The 24,419-nt window shown below is 39.1% G+C and overlaps 1 protein-coding gene across 3 annotated transcripts in view; it reads right to left on the reverse strand.

Moving 5' to 3' along the window:
• The window catches only part of XRN2 (5'-3' exoribonuclease 2), a 77,722-nt gene that overhangs the window by 8,938 nt on the left and 44,365 nt on the right, over nt 1–24,419 (reverse strand). For all 3 annotated transcript variants that reach the window (XM_068524595.1, XM_068524596.1, XM_068524594.1), the window contains 7 exons: nt 23,050–23,133; nt 22,106–22,203; nt 21,393–21,472; nt 19,916–19,972; nt 11,869–11,937; nt 11,644–11,775; nt 9,675–9,802 (listed from right to left, as the gene is read on the reverse strand). In XM_068524595.1, the coding sequence (XP_068380696.1) occupies nt 9,675–9,802; nt 11,644–11,775; nt 11,869–11,937; nt 19,916–19,972; nt 21,393–21,472; nt 22,106–22,203; nt 23,050–23,133 (648 nt within the window). The remainder of the gene's footprint in view (nt 1–9,674; nt 9,803–11,643; nt 11,776–11,868; nt 11,938–19,915; nt 19,973–21,392; nt 21,473–22,105; nt 22,204–23,049; nt 23,134–24,419) is intronic.

Below are 24,419 nucleotides of genomic sequence, written 5' to 3' on the forward strand. Positions count from 1 at the left end.
AATTGTGCTATAAAACCCCCTGCAAAAGAGAATCTGGAACAAGTAAGGCACCTGGCTGCTCACAAGGGTTCCAGCACGAAACACCCAGCTGCTGCTGCTCTGGAAGCAACACAGTCGAGGTACTGGCCCAAAGAAAGCCTCCTAGATGGACAAACCACCCCAGGGGAGCCACCCCAGCCCCTGGCCCAACGATCAGCGCACGCGCGAGGCCTTCACCACCATCACTTCCAAGCAGAATTGCATTCTGAACTGAAAGAAAGGTGGCATCCCTAGTCAATCTGCATTAAGTCCCCCTTTTATCTCTTAAAAACCAAATTAGTAGCGGTCAAACTGAGAACAATGCTGAGGAGGTTTCCGGTGGTCATTAGATATTCAGAACCTGAATGGAAACTCAGGAAGCTCATCGCCACACAATCCACAGGAAGCAGGGCCAAGATCCCTAGTCTAGGCCCAGAATAACTTCTGAATCACTATAAAGACTGTACACCACCAGAAAATCTAAATCAGAGGAGGTGAAACCAGAAATTCTTACAAGACAGCAAACCACCTGTGCAGTTTACTTCTATAGAGAAACTTAGCATACACTATACGATTTTCAATGAGTTACGAGAAAGCAATCTACCGAAAGTAAAACCAACATTTTGGCCACTTTTCCTGATGATGACTTTGTTAAACTTGTAGTCCGTAACTATTCAGATACTGCACAAAACTTAGGTCAGTGAAAATTGGTTAAAATGTTCCCAGAAGTATTATATTTTAAGTGTCTTATTATACAAAATTAGCTAATATAGCAAAGGTCAAAAGAAATACAGTAAAATTTCATTTGGACCCCTGTCTAGCTCTGTACTTCACATGTCCCAGAATCACTGTGGTCACCCTGGAAACACGCCTCTTTTTAACATAAAAACTTAATTCTGTGACTCTGGTTGCATGATGTCATCACAGAACACACTCTGCATGGTACTAATAAAAGCTTCCACACAGGATCCCTAATAAATGTGAAATTGAATGAAGGTAATAAAGAACACATTTACATTAAGAAAAGCCTTCAGAAATGTTTATCCTAATGTTTTATGAAATATAAAGTCAGGGAAAAAGCTGGTATATTTCCTCCCAGGAACAGTATTAGGTGGAGGGAAAGTCCTCACCATCAGATCCAAATACGCTGCGTGTTAGATTAAGCACACCGGTATTTCTAAGTAGAACTGGCATGTAATGTTCACTAAGTGTATATGTTTTTTTTTTGGAGAGGGGGAGCCCTTCTCAGTAGTCTGATTGTATAACTGTAAGTGTCTAGAAAAACAGCCAGAGCTCCTACCCCACCAATTCTGGTATGCCAGGTGCTGCCTCCTCTGTTTTGCTTTCACTATTTCTTACCTCCAGGACAACTTTTTTTTTTCCACACAAATTCAGCACATGCAAAAACTATAGTTTTTTGTTAAAGACCTAAGCAAATTGTGTTAAGACTTTAAAATATCTCTTGCTTTCAACCCAAGAAGAAAAATAAAAAGGAATGAAGACAAATTTCAAGGATACCTTTAAACAAATCTCTTCATGTGGCTCTGAGCAATATATATGGCCCTTAAGTGTTCATAAAGCAGAAATATTTCCTGGCTGAGAAGTAATGAAGCAGAATGTAAAACAAACTTATTATCATTCATTTATATGGCTCTAAAAGATCCATTTGAGAGGGAGAAAAAAAAATGTGAGATAGTGAATTGCACTTCACAAAGGTACAAGCAAGAGAGAGAAAAAAAAAATGACAGCTAACTTTTTCCTGCGGTCTTTAAAAACGTATCCCTTTTCTAGAGCTCTACGGCCACAGAAACCAAGGCTTCACCAATAGCTCCTCAAGTGACAATTTACCTAATCAGCGCAGCAATCATGGAAAAGATTCCATGTTTAGTGATTGCACTAATCAAAAATCACTTTTCAAATGCAGCTAATTGACAAGTTTACCGACTGAAATGAAGAGAAGTGACATGTCACGTTCTCCAGGTTGCAGAAGCGAACGCTTTTATTCATGTTGAGCACTTGGGGCTGCACTTGACTCTGACAAGTTCCCAGTACCCGGACAATCACCCGTCAGCCAAAAACTGACACATCAAAGACAAATCAAAGACTGACAGTGAGAAATGCCTGCAGCAGGCACTCGACAGAGCTGGCAGTATGACCAATGGCTCTCCTTGATGTAACCCTGCACCACATGAAAAACCAGCTATGATATTGATACTACAAATATTTAAAAAGACTGACTAAACAGTTTCGATCTCAATTTTACTAAAACTATTTCTAAACAAATTTTAAAGTTCAAAATTCTATAAAGAGGAATGCTTATCTTTTATCACTGAATACTTTCACAGTATCCACTATGTGCCAGGCACTGTTTCAAGTACTTTAATAACTTAAACTCACTTACCGTGGATATTTTGTGAGATGGGTGTTCCCTGTACCATTTTAGACGTGAGGAAAGGGAGTACTGACAAAAGCCTGCCTGAGGTCACAAGGCTATGAAGGGGTGGAGGGAAAGCCAGGACCACCTCCCCGACACACTATGCTGCTCCATGGTTCACGTGCACTTGTGCTATCAGCTGAGGTGACTCTTCATGTTATTTTATGTCAGAAGGACCAGGAGAGCTGCCTCCTCAACCAGGAGGCTCAGAAGCTCAGGGTCTCAAGAAGGCAAGACTGGGGATCTGCAGACTACTTTCAATGTTACCAAAGTTTAGAATTCACGTGACTACACACACCCAATTAAGACAGGAAGGAAAAATAAACATACTTATTTAACACACGCACCTCGGGAGTAAGCATCTTGACAAACACAGATTCATGGGGAGAAAATAAGAAAAGATCTTGGGTAAAACATTTGGAATCACTGCTCTTTTTTCTTTTAATACGATTTTTACATTCACTTTATTAGTAATTGAATGTGGAAACAGTTAAACATTAGAAAATAATTCTTTTTGACATCTGACCTTTTTTTTTGAAGTCCAGAATTACTTTTTTTCTGTTTTGTAAGTTAGTTCATTTGTATCCATTTTCATTTTAATTTTTTTTGAATTTCATTTTTTTTTTTAATACAGCAGGTTCTTATTAGTTATCTATTTTATACATATTAGTGTATATATGTCAATCCCAATCTCCCAATTCATCCCACCACAACCCCCCGCCCCGGAATCACTGCTCTTCTTAAAAGGGTAATACTACCTTAAAACACTTTGTATTCAAAAAAGATATGTAAATATAAATGTAAACGTAAGGGATCAGATACAAATTAGAACAGAAAATACATAGAGAGAGATGAATGGGTAGACAGATGGATCAACGGATGGATGGACAGACTGGCTGGCATATACACAAGGATTAGGTCTGTCTGCATAAATATGAAATCTAGAGGTCACAAGAGACCATGAAATAAATATGCCAGAAAAATCTTAATGACAGTAAACTAAAAAAAAAAAAAAAAAAAAAGAAAAGAAAAGAAAAGAAAGACCAAATCTTATGTTGAGCCACATGTAAAGAGTATTGGGGAAAACATCCCAGAACATGGAATTTCCTTTCTTGACAGTTGGCAGCATTTGTCTGTGCTTATCATACAACTGTGACCAGTTTACTACCATGCAACAACTATTCTAGATTAGGCCGATTATTCCTCCAACACATCTCTTACAAAGGTTACCAGGGAATACTGTGTGAAATGACATGGTTGCCTTCTAGGAAGTCCAATCTCACAACCCCAGGCTGTTCTAGGTTCTCGTATAACCAAGGGCAATTAGAAATCTTTAACCTATCCCAATCCTGCTTAAACTTTTACACTTCTGGTTTATATGGATATGATTCCCAATTTCCTCTCTCCTGAGCAGGTATCAGATCCTTATCGCTACCTCCAGGCAGATGGCATCAATGTCTTCAGGCATTTCAACCTCCACACACATCAGAACTATCATGTTCTTCCATCTTCCTCCATCCTCCTGTGCTTCCAAACTCTCTAGTCCCCCAGGTGCCCTCAGTGCACAACGAGCCTCATCTGGAATCTTCTCTCTCCCGCACTTCGCACGTTCAACTACACAGCCCCTTTAGTGCCTCCATTCCCACCTTCTCCACTTGGAATCCACTTCGCCACAGATCAGTCCAGACTTTCACCATCTCTCCCTAAACAGAACACCACCACCAAGTCTTTCCACAACCAAGTTGTGGTTCTAGAAACGAGATGTAACTGCACACTTTTTTGCTTTAAAAAGTTTTTTAAAAACTCTTGCCAAAAAAAGAGAAGAATTTCAGTGGTTTGTGTGAGTCTAAGGATTAAGACATGACAACAATCTCACAGTAACCCTTACTAGAGTACAAAAATGTAGGAAACACTTTCTAACTTGTTTTATGAGGCCAGACGTGTGAAGAAAGCTATAAACTAATCTTTCATGAGACAGAGATGAAAAAATAGCCCACACTATGCTGACACACACACACACAAAATTGATATATCACAAACAATTAGGCTTATTCCAGTAATGCCAGGTTAGTTTAACAGTCAAAAATCAATCTGTGTACATTCACCATGTAACAGAAGGAAAAAAACAAACAAACATTATCACCTCAAGAAATGGAGGAAAAGCATCTGATAAAATTCAATACCCACTAGAAACAAGGAATAGAAGGAAACTCCTTCTATAAATGAAAAAACTATAGCAAATATCATATTTAATAGTGAAATATTACAAGTTTTCCCCTTAAGACTGGGAATGAAACAAGGATGCCCATCGTCACCACTTACACTGACTCACACTAGAGGTCCCAGGCAGTGCAATAAAACAAAAAGACCAAAAGACATCAAGATTAGAAAATGAATATATAAAACTGTCACAACTCACAGATGACATGACTGAGTAGGGAAAAAATCCAAAAGAACATACAAACTTTCAGAATACACGAATTTTAGTGAAGTTGTCAGATAAAGTCAATATTCAAAAATCAACTCTTTATATATACAAGCAAGCAACTGGAAAACGACATTTAAAAGATATTACTTACAAAAACATCAAAATACATGAAATATCTACGATTTCCTTGTCCTCGATTTTTTATTGTGATGATTCAAGACCCAGAGAAAAGCTACAAGAGCACAAGGAGTTCCCACAGGCACCTCACCCACTTTCCCCAAATGCTGGCTCATCAGATGACACTAAAAGGAAAAGGCAAGCTTTCAAGTGGAAAAAGATACTTCCAATACAAAAACCCCCAAACAAACTCATAACCAGACTATAAAAGAACTCCTACAAAGTAGAAAGAAAAAGGTAGACAACCCTGTAGGAAAATGGACAAAAGACCCAAACAAGCACATCACCAAAAAAGATATCCAAGCAGTCAATGAACATGAAAAATTGCTCCAAGTCACCAAGAGGCGGCTAATTCAACGCGAGTGAGCTTCCACTACCCGTCCAACAGAGTGACTAAAAGCCAACAGGCCAACAACACCAGGGGCTGGTTAGAGCAGGGAGCAGCTGCACCTCCCCCACACTGCTGCGGGGATGTAAACCGGGCCGTGTCCGGCACTTCTCACGAAAGCTGACCGTGCACACAGCCCTGACCCTGAAGTTCTGGGAATGGACCCACCAGAAGCGTTTACAACACGCACCAGGACAGGAGAGCTTCACAGCGGTCCGTTCCAAGCACCCCCAAGCTGGGGACCAACTCCACACTATCCCAACTGGACAGATAAATGACGGTCAGTCACATAATGGGACACAGGAAGCAATGAGAACAAATGAACTCTCGCTACAGCAACAGGCGGATAAATCTCAGAAGCAAAACATCCAACTAAAAAGGGCAAATTTAAAAAGGGTAACGGTGTTAAGAGACTGTTAGATACTACGTTAAAAAAAAAAAAACAGACAAAACTAATCTATGGAAGTCAGGTTGCCTTTAATGGGCAGGGGCAGTGCCTGGGGGAGGACACAATGGGGGGCTTCTAGGGCACCAGTAACTTTTTTTTTTTTAATTATTTATTTATTTATTATGGTTGGGTCTTCGTTTCTGTGCGAGGGCTTTCTCTAGTTGCGGCGAGTGGGGGCCGCTCTTCATCGCGGCGCGCGGGCCTCTCACTATCGCGGCCTCTCTTATTGCGGAGCACAGGCTCCAGACGCGCAGGCTCAGTAGTTGTGGCCCACGGGCCCAGTTGCTCCGCGGCATGTGGGATCTTCCCAGACCAGGGCTCGAACCCGTGTCCCCTGCATTGGCAGGCAGATTCTCAACCACTGCGCCACCAGGGAAGCCCCACCAGTAACTTTTTAATTAATTTATTTATTTGGTTGCGCTGGGTCTTAGTTGCGGCTCGCCCGCTCCCCGGTTGTGGCATGCAAACTCTTAGTTGAGGCATGCATGTGGGATCTAGTTCCCAGACCACGGATCGAACCCAGGCCCCCTGCATTGGGAGCGCGGAGTCTTAACCACTGCGCCACCAGGGAAGTCCCAACTTTCTGTTTCTTGATCTGAGTGGTGGTTACATGACTGTGATCATTTCATAAAAATAAAACTGTACATTTATGATTTGGCATTTTATGTATGTTACATTTTAATAAAAAGTATATGTGAAAACATATGTATAATAACCTAATTTTCAAAAATTGCATATATGAAGAATTAACAGAAGAAACACTGCTTATTTCAGGATCATGGATTTACTGGTTTTTAAAATATGTTTTACTATTATACACCATATTTTATTTAACTAACATGTATTACAGTTAACATACATTTAAAACATCAGTTAAAAAAAAAAAATCAGCCTCCCTACCTTCATAATCAGTTCCAGTGCATACTCTCTGACTAATTTTATATTCTAAGCTTAATACCACCTGAGTACTTGCAATGTACTTCAAGCTCATTATTTTCTCTCAGCCTGGAGTATTCCAAATTCCCCCTTGTTGGCTCAATTTAAATATCGCATCCTGGTTGATTTTTTTCCATAAACTTTTTCACTCCTCCCATCCCCACCCCCTTTGAAAAGATATGTTAAATACAATGAGAGTCCCAGCACTGATCCTCAGGTGACTCGATGTTTACAAGTCACCAGGCAGAGAGGGCCACTTGTTTCTTGCTCAAAGTGAATCCCTACTTTACAAAGCATATTTCCTATTTTTTAACGATGTAATTAAAGAGATTCTAAGTGGAACAGATTCTAATCGAAGTTTCTAATCAAAGCTTCTTTTGTAAGTATAAACAAATTTTATCTAATTAAGTGCTATTAAACAGCAAATGAGGAGTTAGTCAAAGTAATAAAAGGGAAGACGGGACCCCACTACTTTAAATAAAATGCCCAGATGCTGACAAGAGCTGTCTGTTTCCAAAAAAGGCAAACTAAGAACTCTAGAATTGCAGGCCCCAAAGGGTATGAAATTCTTTACCTCTGGTATGACCTTGATAAATAAAAGAACTTTCTGACTTCTTTCTCTTACTGTTGGGGCAGGATCCTGCAGGGTGGAAGGGGACCTCGGATGCAGTACTTGGATTTATATGAATCCCACACTGAGTGATTTTCTGGGGAGAGACTCCATGACTTTTACAGATTCTCATATGGCCTATGATTCCCTGATTAAGCACCACTGATCTAGGCAATACATCCCAAAGTGTGGTACATATCACAGGTGGTACAGAAGATGATTTTCTGGGGGTCCATGAACAAGCTTGTTCTCTTCGTCGTTGTATTCATTTTGATGTATATTTGAAAAAATACAGCAAGCACATCAAACCCATAATGTATTGATATACTTTACAAATTAAAAATAAGTCAATTTAAGTTCGTGAAAAAAAAAGACTTCGAAGTTTTAAGTAAGATGTCCAGGTGCCATCTGGATAAACTATGGTGGCAGCAGGCCAGCAACTGGGCCTTAGGAAACAGGAGGTGGAAGGAAGCCACTTAACACAGAGCACGTGCTTTCACCTTTGCTACTCAAACCTCTTGCCACACCTCGGAAAGTCTACTCAGTGCAACAACCTCAGAAATTCCCCACAACCATGGTCTTGAGAAATACTGGCTAAACTAAGCCACAGAGATTATAGCTGGTTCTAGCACTTGCATCCCATTTTGTCCCTGTATTTGGGAGCTCTGATACCAGTAGAGATAGAAATAAATGGCAAAGAGCCACAAGGAAAAAGGAACTGATAAGGAACGTGTGAGTAAACAGCTGGCTTTAACAATTAGCTGGAGATGCTCTCACCGCTCACTTGTGAGATCTCAGGGCACAGATAACTCTTTCAAAGTGATTAGACTTTTCTGTTGTATGTGGTACATATTGATACATATTCTGCATGCATTACAAATGGAAATACTCAGAAATGCTATTTGCTAAATTTTCGGGGGAAAGCAGCTGAGGGAACTACTGTACCGAGAAGATCTCCAAGAAGCCCATTAAACCCTGTGCCCCTTCTGTGCTTCCTTCACTAAATAGAATAAGACCGCTGAAGTCCACAGATTTCATGGTGGAGTCTAACAATTCAGCGTCATTAAGCCTCACAGAGAGACACACAGACAGACAGACAGACAGACAGAACACAGTGAAAACAGGACCCTGAGAGAAGGAGACCATCAGAACTCCTTTCTTACAGGGCTTCAGGTTAAAAATGGTTTTGTAACTAAATCAGCATGAAAACAATGCTAAGTACGAAGCATAAATATCTCCCAACAAACCTCACTTTAATCTGGTTCTCTCTTTGACAGGTGTAACTTTGGTTTAAAAGGAGTTCTGAGGGTTCTCTGCAATACAGTAGCCCTTCCTGTTTTTTCTAAATTTAACTTTTATGAACTATTTGAAACATTCAGAAAAAAACTTAAATGCTACGACACTTGGATTTAACAAATGTTAGCATCTCGCCACACTGTCTCCCTCCTCCCCACGCAGGGGCTGGCTGGTGGGGCAGCAACCAGACAACACGGAACACAGAAGCACAGGCTTCACAAAGAAAGTGGCTCAGAACTTGGCACATGACCTACACTTCCCTGAAAATGAGCCCGGCCACAGAGCTCAGACACAACAGTTAATGGGGATACAGTTTAAAATTAATACAAAATCCGTGAAGCCCAACACTCAACTATTTTCTCCCATTTCCACTGCAATCCAAATGCCATATAATCACTTTCATAGTTAACATTTCTGATTCACTTCTGCCCACAAAACAAGTTATAAGGGGTCAAGGAAAGGCCACAGTCTTCACAGAACCACAAGGTTAAAGGCATATTTCTACCTAAGGCAACGCCCGTCTTTATGTTAGGCAGTTACTAAGATACAATTTGAATTAAGAAACAGATACTGTTGTCTTTCAAGTAATTCCAATTCCATGTCTACTGCACCTGATTTAATTGCCCCGTTACCTGTATTAATGGAATAAACAGGAGCTTGTTTCGCATACCTTTTTCTGCGTATGTTCACCCAGAAGCAGATTTAGAAATGAAAATAAGAAATCCAATTCATATTATTCAATTAACTATATACAGATCAGATAAAAATATCTGAAAGTCTGTATGAAGTATTCTCTTATAATTCTTCTAAACATTAGGGTTTTTAAGTCCAAAATGTTTGCACTGACATAATAAATCTTTTTAGCAATGAAGATCAGAAGCCACCTTTTGTTGCAGTACTTAATTTAGCAGGTAAAATAATCCATTACTGAAAACTTACTTGACATAAGCTTTGGAATCTGGGCTTGTCCTCTCAACAGTGGCCGGTACAAGTTTCCCTGGTAAGTCGCAGGTGGTGGTGCAGCATTGCTGTAAACGCCAGTTCCAGAGCCTCTGGGCATAACATGGCTATAAAAGGACCCCCCAGCCAGCAAAACAATTATATAGACATATATCCAACACATAATAAATAAATGCTGGCAGCCATCTTTTTACTACTAGATCTGATTAAGACAATGCAAATTTAAAAGATTTATAATGGACAAAGTTCAAAACAGTACCTGATAATGGTGACAGCAAATATTCACTTATCACACCAAAGATTTTTAATAATCATGTGAATATTTATTAATTACTTTATGCAAAAAATAATTTGAGTCTATTTCTCTTTTTTTGCATTATATTTAGTTTTGTTCTCAAAGACCCATGCTGTTGCTATCACTATGCAGTTGACCCTTGAACAACGTGGGTTTGAACTGTGCAGGTCGACTTATAGGTGGATTGTTTTCAATAGTAAATACTAGAGTCCTATACAATACACGGTTGAGGATTTTCGACTGCTCAGAGGGTCAGTGCCCCTAACCCCAGAGATGTTCAAGCGTCAACGGTATATACTACTACTCTATATCTGACTATTTTCAGTTTACTCCTGATGTATCAAACATTTCCCTATATCTTTCATAGTCTTCCTAGGTGTTAACATCTATACCTATAGAATATTTACATGTTGATATCTCATATTTTACTAAACCAGTCCACCATTTAGCACCAGTAGTACAGACAACAATGCCTAGAGAGATCTGGGCATATAACTAGGCTCCTCTAAAATATCTTCTCAGGATCAATTCCAATAAGCAGGAATCTGGATCAGAAGTTCAGAGTACCTTCAGAACTTAAAACTCTATTTAGAGGTATTTCTATGTTGCTTTCCAAAATGGCTGAAATAATGCAAAAAAGAAATCTTAAGAATATTTTAGATTTGCATTTCTTTTACTATTAAGAATGCAGACGACCAAACAACCACAATAGAAACTATCCTAAGCAGTTAATCCCCACAACAACTTCATGAGTTAAGTAGGTGTGATTATGATTCCCATTTTACACACAGGAAATGGAGGCACAGGGCGGTTCAGTAACGTGAACAAACGTATCAAGTGGTAGACAAGGCATCTGATCCAGACGTTTAGGATCCAAAGCCCATGATCCCACTGTCCCTTACTAGCCACTGTATAAAGTACATGCTGCTGATGGTAACCTACTGCCTAAATCCCATTTTGAATCTTAAGGTTTTCCTATGAATTGGAAATATCTATTTATGAGTTATCATCATTAATTCATAGATGATAACTCATTAATATTTACCCCAGCACATTGCTCTTTTTATCCCAGCTTTACGTGTTACTGTTTCAAAGCCCCCTCTTTTATATACGGTTGTCTCCATAACTAGGAAACAGACAATTTGATAGCTAATAAGGGCAGAGGATAAAAATCAGAAATTCACAGCAGAGGAGATACAAATGGCCAGCAGACATCTTAAAAGAGACTCAACCTGACTAACAGGCCATGAAACACATTCAGGCAGCACGGAGACATCAGTGCTTGGGTACAAGCCCAGGAGCTGATAGCTCTGCACAGAGGTACTGGGGACACCCGGACATGAACTCGGCCAGAACTTTCGTGAGGGTGAAGAGCACGTTTTTTTCTTTTGAAATAACGGTCTTCTAGACAGCAAAATCTCTTAAGAGAAAATAACGGATTTCTCAAGCAACACGTAAAGCAATATATAGACCAAAGAAACAGAAGTGAATTTTAAAAAACGAAGAAAAGCAGAAAAGTATCAAAGTCATTAAAATATCTGCAGAATAGTTGTATTTAATGGTCTTAAATATTTGTGGCATAAATGCTGACTTAATGCTTTGTGGAAGACCCAGAAAAAGCAAAATACACACACAGAAAAACCTACCACTCACCCCAAAGCCCTGAAGGCCGCTGGATCCAGGTGGACGGGCCGCCGGTCCCGGTTAAAGCTGAGCTGGGGCTTCCACTGCCGCCCGTTGCTGGATTTCTCCCAGTCGCCAGGTTTCAGTACCGGTGCAGGTTTTCTAACCATTTGAAAATACAGAATTTAGTTACAGGGATGAACTTCGTTTATACAAAATAAACCTAGAGAGTTTTATAAATGCATTATTGTTTACCTTGCTCCCGGAAGCATTATGGCTTTAAAAATGTAATCTTCAGCAAACTGTGGGTCTTTAAAATTAATACTAGAAGAGAACAATACATAATTCAATGATTATACTGGATTAGCCTCGCTTAACTACTATCATGTAAACTCTGGTACTTTTCACCTTTATTTTATTTATTTAATTTTTTTGAGGTTTTTTTTTTTTTTTTTGGCCACGCTGCATGGCTTGCAGGATCTCAGTTCCCCCACCAGGGACTGAACCTGGGCCCCGGCAGTGGAAGCCTGGAATCCTAACCACTAGGCCACCAGGGAACTAGGTACTTTTGACCCTTAAACAGAATAACTAAAATTCAAAAGTGTTCTCCAAAAATGATCTTAGTCACTGGATTTTGCCAAATAGCCAAATGGCTAAACATCTTCCTCACCAAACTGCCACTAATTTCCAGGATGGCCCTCGTGTAACTTTCTGTGCAAGAGTCATGTTCAAGCTAATTGTGAGTGATCACAGAGAAATAACAGACATTGCCCACCCAACTCTTGAGAAATTCCAGTATAATATCAGAGACAGGTCCAAGGGGTTTGCAACAACAAAAAATAAAAAACACCTTTCATTTTTTTCAGTCCATGGCAAAGACCCTCCCTCTGGCATCTTAGAGAAGATCAGCTCTTGTTACAAGAAAGATGCAAACAACAACAGAAACATTTGCAAAATCAAAAAAAAAAAGAACACAAATAATCCACAGGGGAAAAAACACAAAACCTCCCTGTTGGAAGCCTGTATCCTGCTCTACTAATGTGCGTTTGTGATAATGTAATAGCCACCATTTGAACACTACACGAAGGCTGTACATTCAGACTAACAAGCTGGGCCAAACTGCCTTTCTGGTGGGGGGGGGGTGTGTGTGTGTGTGTGTGTGTGCACGCGCCTCCCAAAGCACACAAGTCTTCCTTCTGACACAGCAATGTCTCTTCTAGGACTCTGGATACGCGCCTGGTTTATACTTAAGGATGCTCATAACATCAGTATTCATAATGTTGAAAAACTGTAAAACCTAAGTGTATGGACAATAGTGGACTGGTTAAAGAAACTATGGTTCTTTCTAAAAACGGTATCCTCAATTGATATTTTTTAAAATGTAGTAACAAAATACTTAATGACATGGGAAAAGTACACATGCAACAGACTAGACACACATTCACCAAAAGGTTATTTGTACACTCAACCATTTCCTTTCCTTCTTTGTGCTTTTTTATATTCTCCAAAGATCCTCCAAAGATTACAGATTACAGTTGCAATCAGTGAAAAAAGGTTTTATTGAACTGGCTGACATTTTAGATAGCTAACTTTTTTTTCCTCTTCAAATACTGCCACTTAAAATAATTAGGGCCCATCTGTTACAGAGAAATTTTCGTTGCAGTAGGATTTAACTGTATATTTGAAGTACACAAAAATAGTTTCATTTATAATAAAGATGCTATAAGCTCAAGAACAACTGAACAACACTTCATTTATTCAATCTGTTCCTCTTACAAACTCACTCTTCACCGCAACTGTCTTTATCTCAGATGTTCTCTATTCCAGATGGCTTAGGGCAGGGCCAGGCACGACAGGCAGTATGAAAGGTTTAAGAGGGTGAGAGAGAAAGAGATAGGTAGGTATCTGGGTCTGTTAGGGCTTTGCAGATACATAGTAAAGAGAGAAAACTGGGGACTTCACTGGCGGTCCAGTGGTTAGGACTCCGAGCTTCTACTGCAGGGGGCACAGGTTTGATCCCTGGTTGGGGAACTAAGATCTCACAAGCCACGTGGCATGGCCAAAAAAAAAAAAAAAAAAGAGGGAGAGAGAGAAATCTGGTGATAAAGCAAGACTTGCAACTAAAGTATCTCAAAATAGTTCTCTCAGTGTCAGCAGGCCTTTTCGGCAGTTTACCAAACAAATTTTCAGAGTGCCCACTGCATACACGGTCTCACGGTGGGAGCAGGGGCACAAACACTGACCAAGCATGGAGCCTGCCTCCCCTTCTAATAGGGGAAATAGACAGAAAAGGTTTAATAACAGTTTAATAAGGAAGAAAGTGGAAAAGGCAACAACAGGCACAGGAAAGACGCTGAATCAAAGCATGTGAGTGCACATGCCTTCCACACACACGCCCTTGTGAGTGTGGGCTAAATGCATGTATGTATGGGGGAGGCGGGCCTTTCACCTGGGACCAAGGAAAACAGCACGCAACAGGCTATGGTTGAAGGTGGGACAGGACTGGCTGCAGGATGGAACAGACATGGAAAGTGGTAGCTCTGTTTAACTGGAGCAGCCTTCTCAATGGGGATCTGGGAGAGAAGTAACAAGCCCTACAAAAAATGATTTGAGTGACTACGTACATTCTCAGTTCTCCCAAGGAAGATACATAACCAGTGCCATTCTAAAGGCACAGGATACAAACTGGTTCATTACATGCAGCAAATGCTTTAAGTTCTCAAGACTTAATTCTCAGGTGGGAACCCCGTTTGAGAAGGGCTGGACTGGAATGAAAAAGTATGTGAACAGAAGTGGGCAGTAAGACGGCCTGGTTGAACTGGAATGTTGTCATGAAGGGATTGTTCTGACCACAACGTAAGGCCACTTCAAGTTGTCAGAGAGTAAAAGCAATCCAAGATGCAATTCAGAAAGAACCACCCGGCCACACTGCATTAGGAAGATGGGGCGAGAACCAAAAGGAGGTCACAGTCGTAGCCTAGGGAATGCTGGGCGAGCTAAAGAAATGGCAGGGCTGGAGCTGGAAGGAAGATCATGCTTAGGTGAGGGCTCTAGGGGAACACCTGCAAGGCACCCACAGAAAGAGCTGAAACTAAGAAGTGAAAGAAACAGCCAAGTAACAAGCTCCCAGGGAGAAGAGAGAATCCCAGGTCATAGGGATAATCTCTCTCAAAAGACAACGGTTACAAGAGGTTTAATAAGAGAGCTGAAGCTAATGTTTGAGAAAACAAATCCATTTATTCGTCAAATATGTGTTTATTATATGTCAATTATTCCTCAATAAAACTGTTTTAAAAATTCCATTATTCATGTTCATGCTCTGAAAGGGAAAAAATTTCCAAGCTAATAAGAAAACAATCTCCAAGATCTCTCCCACTTCCCCTCAGAACTGCACTCAACAGAGTGATCTTACACTTAATATGGTTCAAGCCATTGGGAGACAGAAAAGGAGTATTTAAAAATAAGTCTGGAGGTCCCCCACTGAAGGGACAAGGGACACTACTTATAATCTGAAAGATTAAAGCGTTCTTTCCCCTTGGATCTTTGAGAAAAATTTGAAGACTTATTCTCTCCTAGAAAGAGTTAAGCTTTTACTGGTTGTGAGATTTTCTGTATTTTAATTTGTTCCCCAAAATATATACTAAGAACTATTATGTTTCTAGAAATTAAAGTAACAACAGAAGCTAAAGCACAACTCTACTGTACTTTTTTTCCAATGTGATAACATCAGCCACAACTTAAACTTCCTAAAAGTAAAACAGACTTAGGCAGGAACCCATCAGGCAAAGGCCCAAAGGGTAACTTTTTATTTGGATCCAAACTTTCAAAGTGCTTTGTTTTTTTTTTCAGGTTAACGTAATTCAAATTTTTATAGGTAGAGCATTAAAAATAATGGAAATAATTCCATTATACTAAAATATATAGATAAAAATAATGGGGGAAAAAATATAGATTACTCTGAGAAATTCCCACCATTAGAAACAAGAGGCATTAATTGTGGAGAGCTTACTGGGGAGGGAAAGCAGTAACATGGAGATAAAGTCAGAAGCACCCTCAGGGAGGAGACGAGTTAACAGAACAACCTCTGGACCCAACAGGCTGCCTGGCTAAGGTCAGAGAACAACCTCTGGACCCAACAGGCTGCCCGGCTAAGGTCAGAGAACCGTGCGTAGATTCATGTTGTTTCATCTAACTGGTGAACAGGGGAGGGAGCTGTTCCACCCACTCCCTCGGGGTGGAACAGTGCCGACTCAGCCAGCATAAGCTTCTACCCTCCAGACCAGCTCCGCCGAGGGCTTGTAGAGTAGATCTCCTCCTTGGTAGGTAACCTCCCTATTATTTTAATCATTTAATTGTCTTCATAAACACACTAAGGACAATATAAATTAAAAATTTTAAACCTAAGCATAGTTGTAAAGTAAGGAAACTGAACAGTGCCTTTATTTTTATCACAAGTAGCACTTTAGATGCTAGATGTAAGAAGAAAATATTGCAGCAAAGTCTCAATAGAAAAAAAACACAATGCGCAACACCTTTTCCAATTCCATTCACTTTAAGAATTATCCTTAGAAATGCTATTTAAGTACTACTATTGAGAGTGCTAGCACACATCACAAAGAAAGCAGAAAACTCCAGGAATCTTTTCATTTTTACCTTTCCCTGATACATTCCATAATTAATGCTCAATCAGCAAACCACTGCAAACTGTTCACAATCCATATACTTGACATTTTAAAGCACTTAAAGAGTTCATAGGACTTAACAATGTCTTTTCTGACATCCTATCAGAAAGAGGTTAACCAGTTGTGTCCTATGAAGTATTACAGGCAGTGAAAGTTAAACCCTCCCAAGTGTTCCCAACCATCAAGTCTGTTACTGATTCCGTGTCCTCCACTTCTTCAGGTTTTGGATCTCAAGTTACCTGCTTGCCAACCATGAGTCTTACAAACACGGCAGTAATGGTCATTACATTACAAATCTATCTTCACGTACATCCACATTTTAAAAACATCTCCTTGGGGCTTCCCTGGTGGCGCAGTGGTTGGGAATCTGCCAGCTAATGCAGGGGACACGGGTTCGAGCCCTGGTCTGGGAAGATCCCACATGCCGCGGAGCAACTGGGCCCGTGAGCCACAGCTACTGAGCCTGCGCGTCTGGAGCCTGTGCTCCGCAACAAGAGAGGCCGCGACAGTGAGAGGCCCGCGCACTGCGATGAAGAGTGGCTCCCGCTCGCCGCAACTAGAGAAAGCCCTCGCACAGAAACGAAGACCCAACACAGCCATAAATAAATAAATAAATAAATCCCATTAAAAAAAAAAAAAAATCTCCTTGAAGACAGAAAACATTCTATCCCTTGCCTGATCCATCCAAAAGTGAACACAGAATGTTTGAGAAGCAGTCCTCTGAAGAAGTAAGTCTGGGCTCTTAGAAGACTCTGGCAAACACGGGTTCCAACACTATGCACAGCCAAGCTTTTACATGGGTTTAGAAGGATGCCAGGTGCCATGAGAGAAAAAGAGAAATCTGACAATGCCACTAATGAAAACATCTCTAAAGATTACATAAACCCAGATTGCCTCTGAGAAGAAAAGCAATGAAGGGTAGGCAAAGGGAAGAGCATTCCAAGCACTGGGAGGAAGGCACAGAGATGAGTGGGACACGGAAGGGACCAGCCTGGAGAGCAAGGAGGAGGCGTCCCTGAGGAGCTGTGGGGACTCAGGCACAGAGCACGGCTCCACCAAATTATGGCAGGAACCAAAGATCGCCGAGGGGTGGCAGTGTTTAAGAAAGATGAGACAACAGATTCAGTGGGAAGGAAGGTGGCGTAAAAAAAAAATCAGCTGGGAGAGCACCACGGTAATCCAGGAGGAGAGAGTACAAAACAGGCTCACTGGGAAAAGCCATATATGAAAAATAATTGGGAAGAAAAAAATATTCCAGAGCAGTGGTGTAGGTACATGGAGTCGTGTAAAGTGAGAAGCCAAAGCTCCTAAGTCTGGGCATCTGGGGGAACAGGAGGTCGAGGGACAGAACGGAGAGATGGGCAAGGAGGCGTGTGAGGGGCGCAGAACAAAGCAGCCAGTGTGGACACAGAGTCCGAGGTGAGACCAAGGGGGTGTGCGTGCATCTACTCCCCCAGATGGATAGAAAATTGTGCTGCTACACCAGGAAGATAACTTTTTTGTAATTTAAAAATCATATACAGGTTTTATATATTTAAATTTGACAAAGAATTATTCTAAAATACTCTGCTAAGCAAATTACAATGGTGGAGGAAGAGCAGAACGAGGAAAACTCAGGGAGATGGCTCAGTTCTGTTCAAGGTTACACTACTGCTATGTTGGACGATTTATGGAATCAGAATTGGAAAAAAAAAAAATCCTAGGTAACAGCTGATTGTATTCTCTAAGAATCCTTCTATGAATTTAAGGCACTTCAATAACTTCTAAAATATACTTTCTCAATACTACAGAGAAGACCTACACGATGGGAGGAATCTACCTAAAGTCAATGTGAGGGAAACAACTTCTCAAACGTGGAATGCAATACCAGATGCATGCAAACAGAGAAGGGGGAAAATATTAAGAGTCAAAACAGACAGAAATAACTGGCAGCTGACTATGGAGGCTACCTTTTCAGATTTTTTGTTTATAAAGCAAAAAAAACCCACTAGGATACACAAGAAACCCTGAAACAAACACACGCAAAACTACAGTAAACTGCATCTCAGCCTCAACATGACCCCTCAGAGAAAACACTGAAAATCACCTCATATGGTAAGAGTTAACACTTTGGTCTTTCACGAATCTCTAGGAAATCAACTCAATTAAGTCAATTTTATTATGAAGTTACATTCAACATATACCTGAATTTACAGCTGAATCTGAGATTTCTTTTATAAATTAATAAATCTTGTGAAAATAGTGGCTACCAAACAATACCAAAGGCCATTTCAGGCTCAGAAATCACCACCACCATATCATCATACAAACAAAAACTCCAGGATCTGTCAAGTTTGTAACTCCTCCCTTGGGCAAGTCTCTATCCTAATTAGACAGCTAAGAAGAATTAACTATTTCTAGAGGGCTGTGAAGGAAGACCTTTGAGAACATGCTGAGAAATTGAGGAGCACAGCAAACAGAGAGGACAGGTGGGAGTAACTGGCCTGAAGCTCGGCGGGGAGCCAAAGACCCCAGGGGTTACTACACAGAGTCCACACTGGCTCTGCTGCAGCCAGGCTGTTTGTGGTGGGCACAGCAGCTTGGCTTATGGTTCTGAATCCCACCCTTAACAAAAGAGCCCACAGACAAAGAGCCAGGACAAATTATGTGCAAAGATAAACAAAAATCGTGGGTAGAGATAAATAAAGGCAACTAATTTAGGAAGATTTTCCAAATTCACAATGGTTTTCTTTAAGTAAAAGCCTTTCTAGAATGGCAGTTGCTATCTAAATCCCATGAAAGACAGGAAAATAAACATGCTTATACGTCACAATGGGAAATCTAAGTAAAATCCAAAATATTCCCTGAGAATGAGAGAATTAATGTGGGAAAGGAGTATTCAGGAACAGCTTTTACAAAATCCTTGAACTACTAGAATATTTGCCCTACTCTCGTCTAAAGACTGAAGAAAACAACAACATAAACCCTGCCATCAAGATTAGTAATTACATACAACAGTTACATAAATGAGTAGTAAGTTTGTTGATTTTTATCTAAATAGCTATATTATATTTTACATACTCAGTAGTAAATGCTGTCACCATTGAAGAAACGAAGTATAAGTTTTCCAGATAGCAGAAATTAGCCCCTTAAGTTTATAATTGTTGATAAAAAAAATTCCACAAATTCATTCTATTTCATCTTAACCAAAATAAAGTATAGTAACAGTTTTGTTTTTAAAATCTGCAGGGCCACGACTATAAATGTAATAAATAGTCGTACAATACGGTGAAGCTGTGTGGGCCTCTGGGGTGAAGAGGTCTGTTTGCACATACACAGCAAACTACTCCTGGAAACTCCTACTTTCTACCTCCCACTTTTCTAATCCAGGAAGAATTAGAGGTTGTTAGGGGAAACCAGAAAGCAGAGAAGCAAGCTTGTTAAATCAGTAACCTTAACAATATACATAATTTAAAGTCAAGAGGCTCTACTCGGAGGTCTGCAACACAGGGAGGGACTCTCCAATCTCAAAGCACTGCTGTAATAACAGCTACCATTTCCCGGTGAACCAGTCTTCTTAAACTTATCTGCAAGTTCAGAGCTGCATTCTGGGCAAATGTCAGCAGTTTGGGGAAACTTACCTGATCGCAGCGTTCTGTGTCAGATCCCTTAACATGGGAACAGGAGAACATACTATTCTAAAAAGAAACAAGAGAAGAACCATCTATTTGTGAATTGTAACCTTTTGGATAAGTGGAAGCAAGATGTTGCTATGTTCCTGAGGAATCATTAAAATGCACCAGCAAAACAATATAATCGTATATATCTTTAACAAAGGGCCTTGTCTTCCTTGCTTGTGATCTCACTAACAGAAAACAATTATGGGCAAAGGGCTTTTATCAGAATTTGTAAAGAATACCTACAAACCAAAAAGGGGGAGGTGAGGGAACAGATAACTTAATAGAAAAACAGAACAGGTATTTAATAAATGAGGAAAACCGAATAGTTAAGAGATATACCATATGGCATTCAATTTCATTAGTAATCAGAGAAATACAACTGTCAGCCACAAGATCCCAACAAGCATCCACCAAATTGACAAAAATTAAGGTCGTGACAATCCCAAGAGTTTACAAGAACACAGAGCAATAGGATCTCTCACAAACTGACACAGACTATAAAATAGTGTAATCACTTTGGAAAACCCCCTGATATTATCTAGAAAAGATGAAGATACACGTATTTTATGACCCGCAATTCTATTCCTGTATCTATACACCCTTGAGCAGCAGTTCTCAAACTCTGATATCAGAGCCCCTTTACACTCTTAACAATTGAGGACCCCAAAGAACTTCTGTTCATGTTGGTTATATCTGTCAATATTTACCTATTAAAAATTAAAACTAAGAAATTTTTTAAACACTAATTTAAAGATAATACTATTATTGGAATAATATTTATTTATATATAAATAATATTAATAAATATAAATATTTATTTACATATATTTATTTATAAATAAATTTATTTATTTTTATTATTTATTTATTTATAATATATTTATTTATTTTATTATTTATAATATATTTATTTATATATTTATATAAATAAACCTATTATTGAAAACTTAAGACAATTTAGTAATAAACCTACCATTAATTTATATAACATTTTTATGAAAAAAACACTATATTTTACAAAGCAAAACAAAAAACAAATGAGAAGAATGTTATGTTTTGACTTTCTTTAATACATGGCTTAGTATCTATCTTAATAGCTGGATTCTGTTATCAGCTTCAGATTCAATCTCTTGAGATACCACACTACATTTAGCCTCTGGAAAACTCCACCATACACTCAAGGGAGGAAAAGAGTGAGAAAGGCAAACAGCATCATAACACCTTAGTATTATTATAAAAATAGTTTTGACCTTGCGGATTGCCCCAAGAGCTGGGCTTTTGACCCCAAGTCTTTTTTTAGTCCAGGGGTATTCTGTTGTCGTTTTGTTTTCTCACTACTTTCTCATTATTACTAGAAAATGAAACATTTAGGCAACAAAGTAAAAATGCTAACTATACATCCTCCCAATCGTTTCAATTATAAACAATGAATGCTTACTGATCTGGAAGAATGGCTTCTTCATCCAAAGAAAACTTTCCTTGAATCCCATGACATAGTTCAGGTGGTACACCCATTGACTGTGGAAAAACACAGCCCTGATTATACACCCGAAAGAATGGAAAGCAGGGACTAAAACATATGCTTGTTCGTCAGCGTTCACAGGAGTAACATTCCTAACAGCTGAAAGGTGGAAACCACTGAAGTCCCCATCAACAGATGAGTGGATAAACAAAATGTAGTGTATACACACAATGGAATATTATTCAACCATAAAAGGAAGGAAATTCTGACACAAGATGGCTGAACCTTGAAAAATTATGCTAAGCAAAGTGAGCCAGACACAAGAGGATAAATACTACCGTATGATGTGACTTATGTGAGGTATCAAGATTAGGCAAATTCATAGAGTCAGAAAGAAAAAGAGAGGTTACCAGAGGCTGGGAGGAGGGGAGGATGGAGAGGCAGTGTTTAATGTTGTTTAATGGGTACAGAGTTTCTGACTGGGAAGATGAAGAAGTTCTGGAAACAGACAGTTGGTGGTAGTTGCCCAACTTTGTAGATGGTCTTAATGCCACAGAATTATACACTTAAAAATGTTTAAAATGGTAAATCATGTTTATATTTTACCAAATTTAAAAAAGGTATTCCTGATTAATTAACCAAATAAATATACTGTTTAAAAACACTTCATGATGGAAGGGAGACCGTACCTCTGTGGAACCTGTCTTGTACAGCTCTAAAAGGAAGTCGTGCAGTGGGTGATGCTTCCCCACAAATAAGACATCGCCTCCAAGACTGTTTCTTCTATCTGGGGGGAAAGTAGGAAAAGAATAAAGATCAAACACAGTTATACCTGCAAGAGCAATTTTTATGACAACAAAATTAAAAGATGCATCTACATTTTAAAAACTTAAAGTTTGTGAAAAATAATTTAACAATAATAGGTCTAAACAGGTGATATGTCTCTGCAGAAGAAAAAAAAACTTTGACGATAAGGTTTCAAAAAACAATGACTATCAAAAAAAAATTACTAAAATATACCTGAATTATTATGGGATTGCAAGATAAGGGTCAGAGTTTTCTTATTTATACAGAACTCAATTTCTTATTATAAGAAATAAACATTCCCTGAGGAAACACAAATTGTATCATCTGAGGACAAAAATTACACTAAGGATGGTTGATGGAGATACTATTTCTATAGGTTTGTTACACTGGTATTAAATAAATTTTCCAATTGAGCCCAGCCTTGCAATTTCCCAATATTTTAACTTGTCAGTATTAATGACAAAATCCCACTTTTTGTGAAAAATAACATTTCAAGTTAACACTCTGAGAGCAAATGCTTTTGACTCAACTTAACCTTCAAGCAAAGTTATTGTTATTTGGGGGGTAGGGGAGGAGGAAGGGAAGAAGGGAGACGAAGGAAATCTAACACTTATAACTTAAAAGCTTCATTTAATTACTATTCAATTTACAGATAATGAATTTTAAGAAACAAATTTAACTTTTGTTACAAAGAAGTAAAATCAATGATTTATGCCCCCTTTGTGAAAAATTCACAAATGAAAAAAAAAATGGTCTAATTTTATAAGGAAACGTGAAGTCTGTGTCCCACAGACTCACTGCTGCCTGAGTGGGGCGCTGGCCTTACTCTCTTCGGGGGTGAGGTCCGGGTACACCTCTTCCAGGGCAGCTCGCAGTCTGCGCTCATCCACGAACGGCAACAGAGCCACACCTGGGAACATAAAGGCACACCAACCGCCCAACTATTAGGGTCACCTAAATTCCAACTGGTCCAAATGAACATTTCTAGTAGAATATCCCTGCTAATATAAAAACATTCGGGAACTGAACTCTAATCTTTAGCCAAAATTCAACTGTAGAAGAAAAAATTCCCAATTTCCCACCCTTAAAATGGCTCATACGGAAAACCATGTTTGATCTTAACTCTGTGATAATAAAATTTTTAAATTAAATGAACAAGTGGCCACCTAGACACCAGCCTCTCTCTGTTCTCGCCCTCCTTACCAGATGCCCTCGGGCAAACCAGTCAATCTCCCAAAGGCTTGGGTTTATCCTTTCATCTTTTTAGGACCTTGGTTTCTTCTTTTGTACAGAGATCATTCAAAAAAAATACTCAGAAGTTCTGTTTAACTAGAATACTTGAAATGACTCTTGCAGCTCTAAAATTGCATAATATTCTATTACATTTTAAGACCTTATAATTAACTTATACACACAAAAATTTTAGACACTTGTTTGCTTAAATTAACTTTAGGGGCGGGTAGAATAGATGATTATTTTCAGGCTGAAAATTGTTCTCTGGAGTGTGCTAGAATTGAGATCATTGCTTTATCTGGACCCATGTGCATAATCTTCAAAGAAACACACCAGTAATACAATATCTATTACTAGAAAAATATACGAAGTTATTGAAGCATAATAAGTGCTGCTGTATACAGTAAAAATAGTATTTTGGCCAAATAAAAATTTTAAGATAAACAGCAAAGAGAAATGTTAAATAAAGCTAAATAATTTTGAAACTATTGCCACTCAAAACTGCTGTATTCGTGATTTTTTCCCTTTAAAATGATGAGAAATGAAAGGTTTCCAAAGTTGTCATTAATTATTTAGCTACCATATTTTCAAAGTTAGGAAACGTCTTCAATTGTACTACAAGTAAGGAGAATACCTAGTTAAGGAGAATACTAACTTCTAGTGTGAATTTTATGGGGCCTAAAAAGCTGGTAAACACTTAGATGGAAAAAACCTAGAAAGTTGTTCAAGTGGTAATTAGTCATTCACTTAACAAAAGTTATAACATGAAAAACTACAACATTATCTAGCTTTCGTTTTCTACCTAATAGATTTAGGATCTAAACAAATTATCAGAAAGACTTTCCTACAATATCAACTCCAGAAGCTAACTCCAAACAGTAAGCAACTTGCAGTGCTAATGACAGCAATATGGTTAACAAGTAACAAACGAGCCCTACTGGCCAAGGGAGGAAGGACGCCTTA

Source organism: Eschrichtius robustus, chromosome 16 (genome assembly GCF_028021215.1).
Source record: "Eschrichtius robustus isolate mEscRob2 chromosome 16, mEscRob2.pri, whole genome shotgun sequence".
Classification (NCBI taxonomy): domain Eukaryota; kingdom Metazoa; phylum Chordata; class Mammalia; order Artiodactyla; family Eschrichtiidae; genus Eschrichtius; species Eschrichtius robustus.